Source organism: Amphibalanus amphitrite, unplaced genomic scaffold, assembly GCF_019059575.1.
Source record: "Amphibalanus amphitrite isolate SeventyFive unplaced genomic scaffold, NRLGWU_Aamphi_draft 000132F_arrow, whole genome shotgun sequence".
NCBI classification, from domain to species: domain Eukaryota; kingdom Metazoa; phylum Arthropoda; class Thecostraca; order Balanomorpha; family Balanidae; genus Amphibalanus; species Amphibalanus amphitrite.
This window is the reverse complement of record NW_024881627.1, coordinates 785,998-804,480: the sequence shown is the minus strand read 5'-3', so window position 1 is coordinate 804,480 and position 18,483 is coordinate 785,998. Positions and strand designations below refer to the sequence as shown.

Here is an 18,483-nt window from a genome sequence, read left to right as displayed (position 1 = left end):
CTCCTACTTGTCCATGGGGCTTACTATTTGTCTAGGGGCCTCTTATTTGTCTAGGGCCTCCTATTTGTCCAGGAGGCCTCCTGTTACGGGCCGCCCCTGGGCGGGCGCCCGGCGCCGCCCGTGGCGCGGGCCGCCCCTGGGCGAGCGCCTGGCGCCGCCCGTGGCGCGGCCCGGCGAGTGGTCGCGGCGCCGCCGCCCGGCTGGCGGCGGCTGGGGAGTGGGCGCGCCGCGGCGAGCGGGCAGTCGGTCGCGGGACGCGGAACGGGGTGTTGTGCCTGTAATATTGGCGCGGTCGGTAGGACACCACTAGAGGTAAGCCACATGAATTCAGGATTGGTGCTATTATTTTTTATTTGAATTGCCGTTATTGGTATTGCGTGTCTGTTGATGAGCGGCTCGCTCAGCATATTTTTTTTTTCTCGCCTTGTGGATCACACGGCGGATGTTATCAATGACTTATGTTGGTTAAGTGGCATCGACGAGCGGTTTGCTCGGCGTGATTTTTTGTCGCCGTGTGGTCCACACGGCAGTCGACATTAAATACAAGGCCACATCACAATTGCACTGCGTGGAAGGGTCAGCTGTAATATTTTTTTGCATATATTTCGGGGCCCCAGGGACAGTCCGGCGATGGACTTTAATGACACCATCCTGGTATCACGCACTCCGCGGTTCGCGGGGCTGGACACGGATGACTGGGAGGGATGGATAGCACGGTTCGAGGCGCTGACGTCTGAGCACGAGGACGAGGGACGGTTAAAACGTCTCCTGCCGTTGTTGGACGGTCTGGCCTCGGATTGTGCGCAATCACAGTTGAAACTTAACAAATCGTACTGCGAGGTACGGAAGCACCTGGGTGAGCGTTTCGGTAGATCCGTCGATCCACTGGAGGCGCGGGCAGCGCTCGGTGGGGTGCGTCAAGCACCAGGAGAGACGGTGGCAAATTTTGCAGACCGCATCGGGAAACTCGGCCGAGCCGCATTTCCATCACAGGCGGCAGCGCCCGGGTCGAAAGGGTCCGGCTCGACTGAACCGAGAAAGTTTCTAGATGAGGATTTGGCGAGCCGACTCATCTGTGGGCTGCGGGATGAGTGGCTTCAGGCCAAATTGTGTCACCGGAGGCCAGGGTCCCTGTCCGAAGCAGTGTCTATCGTGAACGAGCTGAACAAGCGCCAGGAGGTGGTCCAGGCGGTGCGGGCGGCTGGCCAGTCACCTGTGACTCAGCAAGGCTGTTCAGGCGTTCGGTCGGCGGTGGCGGCGGTTGACGCTGAGCCAGACCGGGTCGACGCAAGCTGCAGCGACGGCCGGGTAGCTCAGTTGGAACAGGAGATAGCCAATCTCAGGTATTCGATGGAGACACTAGTAGCTGCTGCCAGCTCCCGAACAGGTTCAGAGCTGTCGAGAGACATATCTTGTTACAGGTGTGGAGCGCCAGGGCATATGCGACGAGACTGCCCGGCGGCTCGCCGCGCTCAGCCGAGGTCTGGTACCGGTGACGTCAGTTGTTTCTGCTGTGGAGAAAGGGGACACATTCGGATTGACTGTCCGTTCAAGGAGCCTGGGAGGGGTCCACGTCACCCGTTCTGTCTAGCCTGTGGTCGCAGCGGTCACTGGATGGCGGCTTGCCGTTCTCTCACGGACCACGTGACCCGTTCAGCGCAGGGCAGACGGCAGACTGCACCAACGAAGTCCACTGACAACAGGCAGCCGGAAAACTAGGGGCAGCTGGTTCAGTGGGGCGAGAGTCAGCTGCTTCTCACCAGTCCCGGTTCACCGCAGCCGCCGTCAGGGTGAAAATCGGTAGTCTTGAGGCGTGGGCACTCATTGATTCTGGCGCAGATTTCTCGATGGTGAGGTGCGGCTTACATCAGCGCATCAAGGTGGAGTTGGGCTGTAAGTCAACCACCCCTTCGCGGTCTGCGAAGGGAGCGGGTGGGAGTCCGCTGGTGATCACGGAGGTACTCTGTGATGTCCCGATGTCGATCTCCGGAGAGACATTCGGATGTTCTCGACTGGCAGCGGTGGCTGGTCTGGTGTATGACGTGATTCTCGGTCGAGATTTCTGTTGTCAGCATCGCACCATCATCGATGACGAAGAGGGAGTTTTTCGCATCAAAGGGTTGAAAATTTCCCTTCCCACGTACCCAGAGATTCGAGCTTCCCGAGCTAAGGTTGTTCTGGCAGAGACGGTGACTATTCCGGGTCGCTCGATCCTGACAGCTGCAGCGGTGGTTGAACCGCTGGATGGATCCGGCGTAGCTGTGGCAGAGACGCCCATGACCGGGATGGTGGAGCCGAGCCCTGCAGCCGACTGGGACTCACTGTTGATACCGAGAGCTGTTGTTGCTGTCGCGACCGACGGCACAGTGCCCATTCAATTTTCGAACGTCGGGACAGAAGACGTTCGACTGCTGAAAGGCTCAGACGTGGGAACATTCTTCTCGATGGGAGACTCGTTGGGAGACATGTGTGAACTGTGTCCAGAGCCGGACGACGTGGTTGACGCGGTGGCGAGCTGCGAAGGTGGAGGTTTTCCACCGGAGGCAGCTGAAGATATCGATCCGGACGTGAAGCAGGCGCTGGAACCCGGTCTGACTGATCTCGGGGAACATGGTCAGGGGAGGCTGCGCGGCTTGTTCGAGAAATATGCCGATGTCTTCAGCTGGCGTCCCGGAGATATTGGTCAGACGAATCTAACCAGACACAAGATCGATACTGGTGATGCTAGTCCCATCAAACAAAGACCACGGCGGGTGCCGCTGAAGGTGCGTGACCAGGTGGAGAAGCAGAAGGAGAAGATGCTACAGGATGGGATCATCGAAGAAAGCGAAAGTCCCTGGTGCTCTCCAGTGGTACTGGTTCGCAAGAAGGACGGAACCTTCCGCTTCTGTGTTGACCTGAGAGCAGTGAACAGTGTGACGAAAGGCTTCGCGATGCCACTCCCTCGAATTGACGACTCTCTCGACACCCTGGCTAAAGCGAGGTGGTTCACCACGCTGGATATGGCCACGGGATATTGGCAGGTGGAGTTGGCACCTGAGGATCGAGAAAAGACGGCGTTTTCGACGGGCAAGGGGCTACATCACTTCAGAGTGATGGCAATGGGCCTGAAGAATGCGAGCGGCACGTTCCAGAAGTTGATGGAAATGATCCTGGCGGGTCTGGACACAAAAAGTTGCCTAGTGTACCTGGATGACGTCATCCTGTTCAACAGGACGGAGGAAGAGCATCTGGCCACTCTACAAGAGGTGTTCGAGCGGATCCGAGCGGCGGGACTGAAGCTCAAGGCGCAAAAATGTCGCTTCGCTCGCAAAGAAGTGACGTTCCTCGGCCACCTAGTCTCCGAAGAGGGAATCCGGCCAGATCCACGTAACGTGGAAAAGGTACTGACATGGCCACATCCATCATCCGACGAAGAGATGAGGAGTTTTCTCGGTCTGTGCGGGTACTACGCACGCTTCATCCAAGGATATGCGGCAATCACAAAGCCTCTGCGAGACGCCACGGTGGCGGACGGTCAAATCAGGTGGACGGAAGCGATGCGAGGAGCCTTCGAGCAGCTTAAGTCCGTCCTGGCCACGCCGCCGATCCTGACGCTACCAACTGGCAAGGGGACGTTTGTCCTGTACACCGATGCCTGCAACTTCGCGGTTGGCGTTGTCTTGACTGAGAAGACAGGGGAGTATGAGCGGGTGGTCGCCTATGAGAGTAAGGCGCTGTCGAAGCAGCAGGTGAAATGGCCCACCTACGACAAAGAGCTCTGGGCTGTGGTCCACGGCATCAGACATTTCCGGCAATATACAGTTGGAGCCAAGTTCGAGGTAGTGACTGACCACGAACCTCTGGCAAACATCCCTGATTCGATCTCGGTGGAACGTGATGGCACAGGACGTCGAGGACGCTGGGCGGTCGAGCTAAGCTCCTTCGACTTCATGGTTCGGATCCGCAGTGGGGTGAGGCATGGCAATGCGGATGCACTATCGAGGAGGCCATCTGGGGTGTCCGTCGATGAGGGCAATGGTGGTCTGGCTGGGGATGCCGGCATGTCGCGAGCAATGGGCGGATCAGTCCCGACGGCTGGCGGTTCGCCAACACCGTCACGGTCCACGGCGGCTTCGCCGACAGGGAATGCGGCGATCTCTGGGGTAGGAGGGTCACCATATTCCGTGATCACCTCTGTAGCACCCGCCACATTATCGTCAGGGCCGACAGACAGGGTGAACCCGGCGACAAAGACGTTGACGCCCCCCTCCGCAGTCGGGGAGAAACGATCAACCGAGTCGCTGCTGCTGGAGGCCCAACAAGACGATCCAACGTTATCGGCGTTGTGTCGGGCAAGGGAGGAGGGGAGGATGCCTAAATCCACAGAGACGAGCGGTTGGGCCGTCTTGAAGAAGCACTGGGGACAAGTAGAGGTTCGCTCAGGAGTGTTAGGAATTGCCAGCAAGCAACGTTTCCAGGCGGCCGTGCCCAAGGCAATTCAAGCTGAAATCATCAGACTCGCCCACGATGACAAATCCAGTGGTCACATGGGTCGGAGGCGGACCATCGCTCGGGTAAAAGCCCGATTCGTGTGGCCGGGGATGAACGAGGACGTCCGCAGCTACTGCGCCTCGTGCACACAATGTCAGCGACGCTGTAGGCCTGCCCCGAGCAGGCGTGCACCATTGGTGACTGAGGTGACGTCTCGCCCCTTTGAGAGGGTTGCCATGGACATCACGGAGATGCCTCTTTCCTCAAAAGGAAACAAATACGCACTCGTGATCATGGATTACTTTTCAAAGTACGTGAGAATTTACCCAATGCCAAATCAGAAGACGGAGACAGTCATGGATGCCTTCCTAGACTGGGTCCAAGAGCTTGGTGTCCCGGAGAGGCTACACACTGATCAGGGCGCACAGTTTGAGTCTCTGATGATGAAGGAGATGTATACGAGACTCGGTATCCACAAGACTAGGACAACACCCTATCACCCGCAGAGCGACGGCATGGTCGAGCGCTTCATGCGTACACTAAAGGACATGGTTTCGAAATACGTCGATGGCCAAGGCTTGAGCTGGGATGAGGGAGTCATGTCCTACGCCATGGCGTACAACTCGTCCCTCCACGAAACTACCGGGTACACCCCATTCTATTTGATTCATGGCTTCGAGCCTCGGGTACCGCTGGACGTGGTGTATGGCCCCGAAACTGACCCAATCCCGACCAGGACGTTCCTTAACAGTCGGCTGAAGACAATGAAACGGGCATATGCTCGTGTCAAAGAAGCCACGTCCAAAGCAGCTGCTCGGATGGCGGTTCGCCACGATAGCAGAGTCAATCACACTGCCTATCCTACAGGAACGAAAGTGTGGGTGCGAGATCACACGGCCGCCGTCGGCGGGAAGCCGAAACTGGGTCTGCCGTATAAGGGACCGGTGACCATCATCGGTAACCGTGGGGGGCGAGATGAAACAACATATAAAATTCAGGACGAGCGCGGCAAAGTACGTCAGGTTCACTACAATGACCTGAAGGAGTTTGTGCCACGGGTGTCTGGCATTCAGGAAGGGACTACCAAGCGCCACACTCAGGGACCAGATATGACTAAGGAAATGACTCAGGAACATGACACGGGGATCCGGGAGTGGATACCCAATGAGGATCACACAACTGGCTTTCAAGTACCATTCATGCCATTCGTAAGGGCCGGCGGGTCCGCCGGAGGGACCCATCGGGAGCAGCAGGGTGGGACACCCCAAGGGTACTACATAACGCGAACCGGGCGGGTGTCAAGGCCGCCCGCATACTATCAGGCGGGACGATGAATGAGTCCAGCTTTCTAGTTTCAGATGGAGCGCATGCGGCAGGAGATCGATCGCCTATGGTCGGCCCTCGAAGAGGAGAGGGAGCAGAGGCGGCGGGAAGTGGCCGAAGTACGTGCCGCCCTGGAGGCTGTCCAGCAGCAGGAGGACATCGCGCTCCCCATCGGCGCCGGAGCGGTTGGTGGACCATCGACGACGACCGGCTTGCTCACGGGTGATGCGCAGCGGTCTGTAGAGTATCTGCCGCCGCTGTCTCCGACGTCCGCCGTGTTAGCCGGTGTCTCCACACCCCCGTTCGTGACTACCCTGCTAGAGGCGGGCGCAGGAGATCCTGTGCGTGACCATCTGTCTCCGCTGGCGGTCGACCTGGTGGAGACTGACACAACGGACCTGCTAAGTGAGCTGCTGGGTGTCGAGGCGCAAGAGTTCGAGGAGTTTTCGAACATGGAGCTGCAGGACGAGAAGCCGCGGGAGGAGACGCCCACAGACGGGTCGCCGGAGGAGGTGGTAGTTGGTGAGGCCGACGGGGCGTCCGGCGGTTCGCCGGAGGCTGGTCGCGCGGAAGCCGTCCTTCTCATCGGGGACTCGATCCTGCACAGAACAGACGTCCGGTGCGACCCACCCCGAAGCCTCACCATCCGGGCCATACCGGGGTACACACTGCGCCGCTGGGTGGCTGAGGGGGTCATGGAGGTGCGGAGGTGGTTGGATGGCCTTCATCCTGACACCTCCAGTGCCCAAGTAATCCTGTGGGTAGGAGGAAACGATGTGTACCCGAAGGACGCCATCAAACTACCAGAGGGGATGAAGACGCGGTTGATGAAAGAAGTTCAGGACCGGATCGGAGAAATACAGAGGATGGGAGTGCACGTCACACTCGTGGGCACCCAGCCGCGGCTGTCCCGGGATCGGGGCCGACAATGGGAAGAGACGCAAGCCTATGAACTCGAGAAGTCTCTCCGCCAAATCAAGAAAGCTACGGGAGCTGCCGTCATCCCGCTGGGGCGGCGACTCTGTTGCCGCCACGGCAAGCGACGGGTGTATAAGGTGGCAGAGGGGCTCCATCTCGCGGACGGCGTACATCTGAACAAGAGGGGCTACGGGTGCATCAGTTTGTCATTCCCCAAGTGGCTCCGCATGCGTTAACGGGTGTAGGGCAGGTGGTGAAGGCGGTCGTTCGGGTGGCGGCCCGTGCATCCGTACATGTATGTAGCAGCGGCTGAATGTGTGTGTTCTTTTGGTGTTGAGGTGTCTCACTTTCGTTCTGGGGCGGCGCAAGTACCTTTTTTTTGTTTCGTTAAGCGAGCAAGGAGCGGCTCGACTCAGTAGTAGTATGGAGGCGGCTGTGTATGATACTGTTGACTGTTGAGGCATAGCCGTAGCAGCTCGGTGACTCAATGTGTGGCGGACCATCCCGGTGCTTACCCTCCCCTGCGCGGCCGGCGCGAGGAAGCAGCCTGGTTTTGTGGCGAGGCGTGGTTGTTTGTTCGTGTCGCGGGGAGACATGTTCGCGGTATTTCTTGTGCGGATCATCGTTGTTACATCGTGCGCGTTGTGCTAGGGGGGAGGGGTGTTACGGGCCGCCCCTGGGCGGGCGCCCGGCGCCGCCCGTGGCGCGGGCCGCCCCTGGGCGAGCGCCTGGCGCCGCCCGTGGCGCGGCCCGGCGAGTGGTCGCGGCGCCGCCGCCCGGCTGGCGGCGGCTGGGGAGTGGGCGCGCCGCGGCGAGCGGGCAGTCGGTCGCGGGACGCGGAACGGGGTGTTGTGCCTGTAATACTCCTACTTGTCCAGAGAGCCTCCTATTTCTCCAGGGGACTTCCTGTTTTCCGGGGGCCTCCTACTTGTTCAGGGGGCCTCCTACTTGTTCAGGGGGCCTCTTACTTGTTCAGGGGGCCTCCTACTTGTTCAGGGGGCCTCCTATTTGTCCAACAGGGCCTCCGATTTGTCCAAGGGGCCTCCTATTTAAACAGAGAACCTTTTATGTGAATATCGGACCTCCGTTTGCAAAGTAGCTGATGCGTCTCGGGGGCCTCCACTATTGGGGTCCCAAAATGACAATTGGGGTCCCAAATGTTCGCATTGGGGTCCCACATGGGACCTCGAAAGTATACAAAGTTACACCCATGCAACTGAATGCCCAGTGCCAGGCGCGTAACCACGAGTCTGAAGTTACTGGGGACCACATGGAGGGCCGCGAAGACCAAATATGATATTTCAGGATCAGCCTTCGCCGGAGTGTGTGTGTGGGGGCCGGGGGGGGGGGGAGAGTGTGTGTGGTGTTTTTGGCCACACCTGCCAGCTTATTTTACGCGTGTAAAGAAAACCGAGGCGCGCACCGCCGTGAAACTTGGTATAGCTTATGATACCTCAATTTCGCATCGTGTGTCAAAATTTTGACCCCAGGTCACCTAAGGTCAGGTCACCAGGACAAGTAAAGTAACCATACATCTAAAAACTTTTTGACTGTCATTCCTATAGCTTACATCCCAGAAGTTTGAAACTCGAGCTTTTACTTGAGGAAATCAGCATGAAAATTTCGTATACCTATCCCAAAGTTTTCACATCGGTGACCTAATGTCAAGTCATAGATAACATGAATGATTCATGTTATCTATGGTCAAGTCAATTTTATGACCTCTCCATTACCTATAGGTTATTGAGAGAAAATTGAAATGCTCTTCTTCTGGCCGAAAACACATTCAAACACCGTGACTTGGGTAAACATGACACACTGAACCGGAAAATTGCACCTTTGACCCCTGTATGCCCCTCAGCTCATCTCAGGTCATGAAACATCTCCAACAGTTTTTTTCCCCACAACTTTATGTAGTAACATGCTAGAGCGCTGAAACAGTATGAATGTGTTCAGCTCAACAATGCCAATCAAATGACATGCAACATGACCTTTTCCGTGATCTGGAACAGGGGTTAAATTTTGAAGTTGACCTTTTCAGGTCAACTTATAGTTCATTCAACGCGTCTCGGCGAGACAAACGCGATGCCGGTAAAATCAGCGTCATACAAGCTTTAAGTCCAAAGCTATGATGCAAAAACCTTTTCCGCAAAAACGTCAGCCTGGAAGCTAAAACGTTGATCTTAGGTCAAATCTGAGAGCATTTCTCAGAAAGGCCTTTGAAAGCGCTATCGAATGGGCTTTCCCGCGGCATTGCAGCTCTATTGGTTCCTGACTTATGCGAGTATTTGTGAAAAGTTGTCAAAATTGGGAATACAATTTCGTGAAAATTTTACAAGTGGTAACCTGTAGTGACCTCAGCGGACCTGATAAAAAAATGATGTAGGTAATTCTGAAAGATACTGTAGCGAGTTATCTGTTGCTTTTTACCTCGTCTTTCTAGCTTGCTTACTTTCCGAGATAACATGGTGTGGCCAAAAAGCCCACACCATGGCGAAGCTGGCTGAGAGGCCCACCCGGGCGCTGGGTAAACAAAACATCCATAGTTTTGTCTTACGTTGACTACATATTACTCCTCACGTCGATTTAGAGACAATATTTCGCTATTGTAGCAAATTGAGGTCGTCAGTTTTACTGGGGACGGTCCCCAGTAACCCAAAAGTTACTGGGGACCGGTCCCCAGTGTCCCCAGTGGTGGTTACGCGCCTGCCCAGTGCCTCGGCGACCTGGCCGTGGGTCATTTTGCCGGCAACCATGTCGACTGCCCCACTGCGGGACGATTTGCTCTGCAATTTTGCCATCCTGGACACCTGGTCCGCGCCCGCTGGGTACTGCCCCGGAAATGACCTCCGTACACCCCTTGACCGGTCAGGGTCACAAAAATTCGAGGGTCACGTGACTAGAATCATATCCAATATTCTCTGGGAGCCAGTGCCAGTGAAAGTATATTGATATTGCGCCGTAGAAGGCAAAATAAAGGTTGTGGGAGGGTGTGACATTAATTTTGGGACACCCTGTGTACTTATTACTGGGAACGCAGTACCTAGGTACAGAAGAAAGGGTAAAAGCCTGGTATTTGCTTTTGGATAGGTTCAGCTCAGCTGGTACCGGTACCCCTCTGAGAGCTGGTACCGGACACCGGTACATATCCCAGCTAGGTACAGTCCACAGCAGAAGTAATGTGTGGTTTCAGTCATGGGTATGTTCTGCTTCTGAAGCCTAGGAACGATCAGCCAGACTGCAACGAGACTTTAAATGTAGCTTACATGTATCTTCACCCTTGCAGCTACAACTTTATCTATTGACGTCTTCTTTTCAATCAGTCCGCATTTAAAAATCGTCGGCCAAAGCCATCCGTTGAGATTGGTAAAACCACACATTACTTTAGCGGTGGGCTGTACGTACCGTACATAATACACGTGTGATATGAATTAGTCAGGAAGGCATGTCTTCAGTTTATAGCTAGGCATGGCGATGTCGTCAAATATGCAATAGATGACGTTGTGGGAGCTAATCTAACTGCGCTGTAGGGGAGAGCGGGGTCAATTGTAACACGGCGCTGTTGTAACAGTGTTAATAATTCATAAACTTACCAACAGAATGAACAATATGTGCCCATTAGGTACATATGTATGCCGTATGGGCATGCCCCATACTGTAGTAAGGCATTAGGGAGGGTAAAATGTCCCAGCAATCGAAGCCATCGAGACTATAGACTTACACCCGAGCAATGATATATAGGTACCTACCGGTCTGGTGATCTATGCATAAAGTACATATTAGCCGTTTTCACGACGGGCTATCCGGCGAGTGCACCTGATTTGACCAGATCTGCACCTAATCTTTTTTACAGCAATTATCTTCATTTTTTGAATTTATTTCAGTGTTTTAATCGATTATGCACTCTGATAATATGACAAAGCAGGCATATAAGCAATTAATACAACCCTAGCTGATAGCTACTAAGAGGCACACTGAACCTGATTTGACCAAATCTGCACCTAATCTGCACCAGATGTGCACCAAATGTGTACCAGATGGCCGTCGTGAAAACGGCTATTAACTCCTGCCCGCGCTTACGAGTAAGCTGAACAAGGGCCATACCTATACCATGTGTAGAAGCTAAGCAAAATTTGCATGAGACATAGCCTTTCGCGGATACGGGTGAAACAATCCGTAAATGATTTGCAGTTATTTTGTGTATATTTCAAAGCATGCGCTACAAAACTTACGTCTTCCACGTTTAACGTAATTCCGGATGTGGGAAAGCAGCATGATGCATAAAATCTAGCGGGGTGAAATACAGCGGCCCCAGTCAAGCAGTCTATCATGGTAAATCTACATCCGGTTGATGCATATAACGAAAAAGTTACTGTTTCCCGGTACTGAACTGCCAGTAATGGTACAAATTAAGCCAAACAGTGGCATCCGCAATATAATTTAATATAATAATATAAAATAATAATGCATAGCTAGCATACGCGTCGCTATTGTGCGTATGCTAGCCTTAGGCTCATTATTACCCGCTGAGTAATCACAGTTGTCACAGGTGTCGAAGTCTTACACTAAGCGCACTGATAAGAGAATTTATCCAGTCGCTATCCCAGCCCCCTTGATCACACAGGTAGCGTTCATTTTGAAAAGTGACATTTTCATGACAATCAATATCTAGCTCTTATACATTTTTTAACGTACCGCTTCTAATATGTTTCATCACACCATCACATTTATTTTGGTCGATGTCGAATCATTCTTGTGATCTTGCTATGACACATTCGAGCATTACAACTTACAAGTGTAAATAGGCATGCTGTTGAAAATGTAAGGCCGTTTTCACGACGGGCTATCTGGTGATGCTCCTAATTTGCACCAAATCTACACCAAAACTTTTTTGCGACAAATATCTTCGGCATGAAGCTATTTCAGTGTTTAAATAGAAAATAATGTCTTATAATTTGAAAAATGAGGCATATAAGCTGCTGTGCAACCCCAACTGGAAACCCGCGCATGACTGGGGTATTTTCCATAACGGGAGTGACTGAGGGGGCTCTTCAGAGCCCCCCCCCCCTCCTATCTCCGTAACTTCTGGACTGATCGTCAAAATTCAAACGGTGTCTAATAGCCCTGGAAAAACTGTAGAGCAAATCCTATTTTCATTGACCTCGAGGTCACCGATGACGTCACAGGTCAGGTCAAAGTAAAAATTATCGGTATTTTTGCTTGTTCACAATTTAGGCTCTGACCGCCGGCTGACAAGTCTGACCAGGCTCATTTTTGGTTTACGCACTCCTTGATATATGCCTTATATACCCTGAGGGTACCAAACTTTTACTTCAATTTTTTTTCAGGTCAAGGCCAGGTCATCATAGGTCACGAAAATTGTACATCATGCATCAGTCACGTGACGCATGTTTTATGGACCATTTTACTCGTGAATTAGAAAACAATGTCGTCTGTGTCATTTGAGGTCATTTTCAGCTGAATTTACCGGAAGTCAGGTCACTTTCAGGTCAGAAAAGGTCAAATTTTGAAAATGAAATTTTTTCAAACAAAAAAGGTGTCTATCAGATGCAGTTTGAGCTCGCTCAGGAACACGATGATGCCATTAACATTACTGTAGGATGTCAAAAAACGTACTGAAAAAATGGTTTTGAAAAATATATAATTGTAAAATTTTGACAATAATGCAAATAACTTGGCTATTTTAAAGATATTGGGCTAAAACTTGCTACAGTAGTTCATCAGTGTGGGTTCTATCACATATACTCCTTTTTTTGCGAAAAATTGAAAACTTTTTGAAAAAAAAATATTTTTGTAGGTAATTATAAAAACATATTTTCAAAATTTTCAAAATTTTGAAAATTCGAGACAGCAGTTTGATAGCTAGGTGTATTGGTAGTCCACTGATGCAAAGAAATTGGATCTAGCTTTAACACTAAGCTCTTGAGAGCGTTAACCGTAATTTAATAATTTGCATCAAAATCGGCCGACATGACGTCATTCTGACGTCATTTCCGGCCAAACTATGATAGCTAGAAAGTTGAAATTTTACCACAAGATGTCAAATTGATGCCGCGGAGGGTACCGCAAGTTTCGTCTTGATCCGTCAAACGGTTTAGAAGATATTGCCGAAAAACGGGAGGGGGGCTCTGTAGAGCCCCCAGTCATAACTTTTAAGGAACACGCCGGAACTAATTTGACCGAATCTGCACCAAATCTGCTCCTAATCTATACCAAATGTGTAACAGGTGGCTGTCGTGAAGACGGCTATTGTCTATCATTTAGCCGTACAGATGTGAATCTCCGCTGAGTGCATATTCGTGTCGGGTCTCTGTGCGACGTGTATACTGTCTAGTCTACGTGTCCAGTCTACTACTATGGACGTCAAACCCCTTGAGACCCCACTTTTTTGCGATAATTTTTAAATGCGTTAACTCTCGTTGACGACATTCTGGCAATGTGTGTTTCAGAACCTGCCGAAACTTTTATTACAAAGGTATTTTGACGCCAAACAATTATGAAAGGTACTTCTCATTCACTCGTAATGTTAAATTTCACGGAACGAATCTGCTGTTTGGGTAGAGGCTACGCGCTCATGGGGCGGGGCCACGTAATGACGTCAGCGCTGAGCTCCGCCCTACCCCTCCGGCGCTCCTTGCCCGGCGACCGGCCACTCGCGTCTCGCGCTCCATCCAGGCTTGATGGTGGGCGGTAGCTGGTAGCGGTAGCAGGCGCTGGTAGATGACATTAAGAGCAGATGGCGCTGGTGGCGGGGCTCGAGTACGGCCGAACACAAGCCTCTGCCCGGGCCTGAATTGACCTTAGCGTTACGAGTGAATGAGAAGTACCTTTCATAATCGTTTGGCGTCAAAATACCTTAGTAATAAAAATTTCGGCAGGTTCTGTAACACACATTGCCAGAATATCGTCAGCGAGAGTTCACGCATTTAAAAATTATCGCAAAAAAGTGGGGTCTCAAGGGGTTTGACGTCCATAGTAGTCTAGTCTACATGTCTAGTCTAGCTTCTAATCTAGTCCAATGTCTAGTCTAGTCTACATGGTGCTGGTGCTGACGTCTGTGGGCCGAATTTTCATTTCGGTGTGTTTGAGCGAGTAGTAGTGGCCCAGCCAGCCGGAGAACACCACTCCGCGGGCGTACAGCTCGGTCGGACCCCACAGGTAGAGGCCGTTGAGGTTGGAGCCGTGACACGAGCTGTACCACCAGCCGCCGCGGTACATATTGGCGCACGAGCCGCTGTAGGTGTCGTGATCGGCGTCCTTCGTGCTGAACTGCTGTCCGCTGCACGATCCGAATGAGCCGCCAGCGTTGCCGCTGTAGGTGCTCACTTGAATCCGATAGAAGTCGTCCTCTCCGGCCAGCGTCACCGACTGGTACTGGGCGAACCGGTGCTCGTCCTCGAAGCTGAAAAGGTCGATGCGCAGCTGCTGAGGTCGGCGCGCCGTCAGCCGGTGCAGCAGCTCGTTGCCCAGCCAGAACTGGCCGGTGACGTTGCCGAATCCGTCGCGGTACTGCTGCCAGTCGCGGTAAAAGTCGAGCTGCTCGGTGTCGTTCTGTCGCCGCTGGAACACGGTCCAGCCGCCGCCGTCCGTCTCCATGTCGCAGAAGAGCGCCAGCGGCGACTCGCCGGGCGCCAGCTGCACCCAGTACTCGCCGCTGGGCGCCACGCCGGCCGGAGAGGCCAGCAGCTGGTGGCAGTCGGACACCACGCACTGGTCGCCCAGGCGGTCCCCGGAGCAGGCGCACACGCCGGCCAGACAGCGGCCGGCCACCACGTCCCAGCCGCACTCCCCGTCCGAGAGGCAGTGCTCGCCGAACGCGGCCAGCCCGGCGCGGACGGCGGTGAAGACGGCGCTGCCATCGGCCGGTGCACCGGTCGCGTTGCCGCGACGACTGGCCAGGCGGCAGAGCGGCCCGGTGTCGGTCAGGCGATAGTCGACGGCGACGCAGCGGTCGTCGGCCAGACACAGGTTACGGCAGTGACAGTCGTCAGCAGCGGCCGGCGCCAGGTAGACGGCAGCCTCATCCAGCGGCCAGGCCACGTCCGTCAGCCGCCAAAAGTGCAGCCGCTGCGCCCATCTGGCTGTGACGTCGGCCGGCGTCAGGCCGCCACCAGCAGCCGGCACCACCCACTGCCCCGCTGCTAGCAGCAGAAGCAGCACACGCTTCACGTGCTTCACACGGCTGACGCCTGAAATTATAGCACGGAAACAACATTGTTATAGATAATCATAACAACATTGTTAATCAATGTTGTTATGATTATGTTGCACATAATCATAACAACATTGATCTATAACAACATTGTTATAGATCTGAGACCCAAATTTTACCGAGTTTGCAGCTTAAAAAATGCGTTAGAAAATATCGTTTTTAACCCGCGCTCCGCTGGGCTATTCAGCCATACGCGCCCTGCGGAGGGGCAGATTCTGCCCCCCCCCCCCCGGTCTAACTTCCGAACCGATGGTTGTAGAAAGACGGGGAAAACGGCAATCGAAAGCTCTCAACAAGGCTGATCTTAAGAGCCAATTTTTTTGCTTAAGTAGGTAAGAGGTCAGGTCAAGGTCAGGTCAAGGGTACAAAAAGCAAGTTTTTACAGTATCGGCCTTGTACCGTAGTTGCCGAAGAATGGACTGAGACTAATTGCCCAAAACGTGTTCTTAGGCTACCAAGACAATATTCGCTGCATACAATATCAAGGTCAAGGTCAAGGTCAGGTCAGGTCAGGTCACCAAAAACAAAATATAGAAAAGGGCATGTGCGACACATGTTTTATGGGTCATTTTATTCATAGAATTCAATGGGCACACTCAATAAGTGATATGGACCACCTCTGGATGAATTTCAGGTCGAGGTCAGGCCAAGGTCAGGTCAAGTGAGGTCAAATTGTTGGTTGTTAAGGCCTAAAAAGGTGTCTATCCGATGCAGTTTTTCACGGCAAATCGAATGATGCTATTGTTGTTTCCGTACGAGATCTAGAACTTAAAAAAAAGCATTTTTCAAAAAATTTTGTGTGTCGTGACGTCATAAAACTTTGAATAACTCTCACATTTTTGAACCGATTCTTCTAAAACTTGGTATGTAGGTGCACATACATAGACCACTTCTCTGACATATATTCCGGTTTTTTCGATACACTCAAAATTGTGGATTTTATAATTATTTACCCATAACAGTCAGTTTTTAGAGAAAAAAAAATGAAAAAAATTGGGTCAAAATCCAAAATTTTCAAAAAACCGAGACAGCCATTTGATAGGCAAAGTTGAATCACGTATAAACTTTTTTGTTACGTCTTGATTCCTTTAACCCTCGCCGGCACAGGGGGGGGGGTGATGCAACCCCCTAAGGTTTTTCGCAAATAGCTCGCGTAAAAAGTGGCCGATCGCAACGAAACTTTCAGTACCCTCGCATTGATCAATTTTACACCTACCTTGAAAATTTCATGACCCTGACCCAAATGACCTTTGACCTGTGACCTCTTTTCCGAGACCATGTTTGGCCGGAATCGCGATTCGGCGCATGTCGGCTCGCATTAGCCGCGCGTTTGCAAGCTTTTCGTGGTTTCAAACGTTCAAACATGTGATTTGATGTTGCTCCCATACATAAGGGTGGGTGTCAAGGTCACCTGAAGGTCAGGTCAGATCATTGACCTTTGGTGAACTCGGGTGACCTCGGTTCACTTTTTCGAGCTTTACATGTTTATAGGCTAGTTTTTGGAGCTGAATTTGAATTTAGCAACCATTTTAACATTTACGAAGTAGTTTTGGTGCCTTCGTAACATGTTACGAGGCTGTCAGAGGCGGTTGACACGTATTACGAAAACCCGTCACAACCCCTACCGGTTGACTTGACCTGACCTGACCCGACCTTGTCTAAATGCTTAAAGACATCATCTCTGATCAAAACTAACACGATATTCGTGATCAGCACCCCGGAAAACCACATAGCATTCACACTTTGCGACTTTCTAACAGGTCCCGATTTTCCCGGTTTTCGGGTCATTGACCTGACCTGAAAGGTCACCCGAGGACCTAGGACCTTAAAATTGGGTATCATCGGCTTCCTCTTGTGACGGGCAACACGCTCGTTTTTTCCGCGAAACTCTAGCTCGATCAGGGGGGGGGGTCGTACCAACCCCCCTTGTGCCGTCGAAGGACGCAAAATGGCCTGTGCTGGGGAGGGTAAAACACAAATAAAATCATAAAATGAAGATATTTCTGTAAAAGAAATTAGGTGCAGATTTGGTCAAATCAGGTGCATTCGCCGGATAGTTCGTCGTGAAAACGGCTAGTATATAGGTACCGTTCAGGCCGCCCCACACTGGACCTCGCATGCGGGTTGCGAGTTTTTGGGTTTTGCGGTTTCTTCAAAATCAAATAATATAATCTAAGCTGAGTGACCCACACTACCATCTAACAAGCGAGTCTGCATGTTTTGAGCTTGCGAGCGACCTTGCATCGCATTCCAAAAGTTCAATTTGAGTCAATTTTCGATTTTCCTCGCAGCGAGGTCTGCGAGTTCTGCGAGGTTTGCGGGTTTTTTGCTGAAATCGAATTTTGGTTCGTTGCGCTGGTGTTGCGACTATATGTAAGTTTCTGAAGGTGTACCTACCGGCTTCACTGCATTCATGGAGTTACTTAAGGGAACGGTCTAATCACTCTGTGAATTAGTATTATGCCCGCAAACTCAAAACCCGCAAACTCGCAACCCGCATGCGAGTTCCAGTGTGGGGCGGCCTTTCCACAGGCTCACTTACCGTGCTCCGGCCGGGGACGCGCCATGGCGGTGTGGCACCACTCGGCCGGCCGCGGCGAGGGCCGAGGGGTGCAGCGTGCCCCAGGCGCGCGCCGTCGCCCCGCGAGACGGGAACACATCCTGTGTGCACTGCGCCGCCGTTGCGTGTGACTAGTTCCCTATGACGCAGTGGCTCCTCGGCACACAAGCCAATGGTATAATAATTGCAAGGTGCATGTGGGCTACACTGCATGGTTATTAGTAACGACTGACATTAACGCCTTAAAATGAAAAATAACCTACATACATGCAATTACAGTCCACAGGGGAACCCCCGCTTATAAAACCATAAAGTCTGCTTTTCACCACTAAGTACTTAACCCGCGCATGACTGGGGTATTTTCCTTAGCGCGAGTGACTGGGGGGGGGGGGCTCTCCAGACCCCCCTATCTCCGAAATAGAGGTGGCAAAATGTGGACCCGAGGATCCGGTCCAAAGAACCAGACCGGTTCCTGGAAATTTCCTGGAAAAGACGGGTCCAACCGGGTCCTACCATTAACTATAACTACCATGCGTCCCACAGAAAAGTTTACCCAGTAAATTGTCAATAACTCGTATATTAGTCATCCGACACACTCGATATGCACACCACTGTTCTCCTGACGAAATGGCAAAACTAGCCATGTCACATTTGTCACTCCACCGAAGTCGTCTCTCCTCACAGGAGGTGCTTGATGTGACTACCCTTGCGCCGCAGCACCATTGGAAGTCGCACGGTCTCCAGGTGTGTCACTGCGTCGTCGATCATCTGAGCTGGAATCTGTCTCACTTCAGACATGATCGCTGTCTTGAGTTCACGTGAACTGAGTGGCTTGTTCTGGTACACCCGTGCCTTCAAGTAGCCCCACATGAAGAAGTCGAGAGGGCTCAGGTCAGGGGAGTTCGGCGCCCACTCCACGTCAGCTTTCAAACTGATCAGACGCCCGTTGAACTTCCTCTGGAGCCACAGGAGCGAG

At 52.4% G+C, this 18,483-nt stretch overlaps 2 protein-coding genes across 2 annotated transcripts; one reads left to right on the top strand and one right to left on the bottom strand.

The window, feature by feature from the left end:
- The first annotated feature begins 256 nt into the window (after positions 1-256).
- On the top strand, positions 257-7,383 carry LOC122382040. Its single transcript, XM_043366917.1, has 2 exons — positions 257-312; positions 5,826-7,383. Exon 2 carries the CDS (start codon positions 5,832-5,834, stop codon positions 6,948-6,950), a length of 1,119 nt encoding a protein of 372 aa, XP_043222852.1. The 5' UTR covers positions 257-312; positions 5,826-5,831; the 3' UTR covers positions 6,951-7,383.
- Positions 7,384-13,767: 6,384 nt separating this feature from the next.
- On the bottom strand, positions 13,768-17,514 carry LOC122382008 (techylectin-5A-like). Its single transcript, XM_043366847.1, has 2 exons — positions 17,490-17,514; positions 13,768-14,924 (listed from the first exon to the last, which is right to left on the bottom strand). Exons 1-2 carry the CDS (start codon positions 17,512-17,514, stop codon positions 13,768-13,770), a joined length of 1,182 nt encoding a protein of 393 aa, XP_043222782.1.
- Between the last annotated feature and the right edge of the window lie 969 nt (positions 17,515-18,483).

Excerpts from the sequence above, each read along its gene's own strand:
- LOC122382040 (XM_043366917.1), top strand. The coding sequence starts at position 5,832 with ATGGAGCGCATGCGGCAGGAGATCGATCGCCTATGGTCGGCCCTCGAA.
- LOC122382008 (XM_043366847.1), bottom strand. The coding sequence starts at position 17,514 with ATGGCGCGTCCCCGGCCGGAGCACG. Across the intron at positions 14,925-17,489 it reads GCGTCCCCGGCCGGAGCACG|GCGTCAGCCGTGTGAAGCAC; the intron begins GTAAGTGAGCCT and ends CTATAATTTCAG.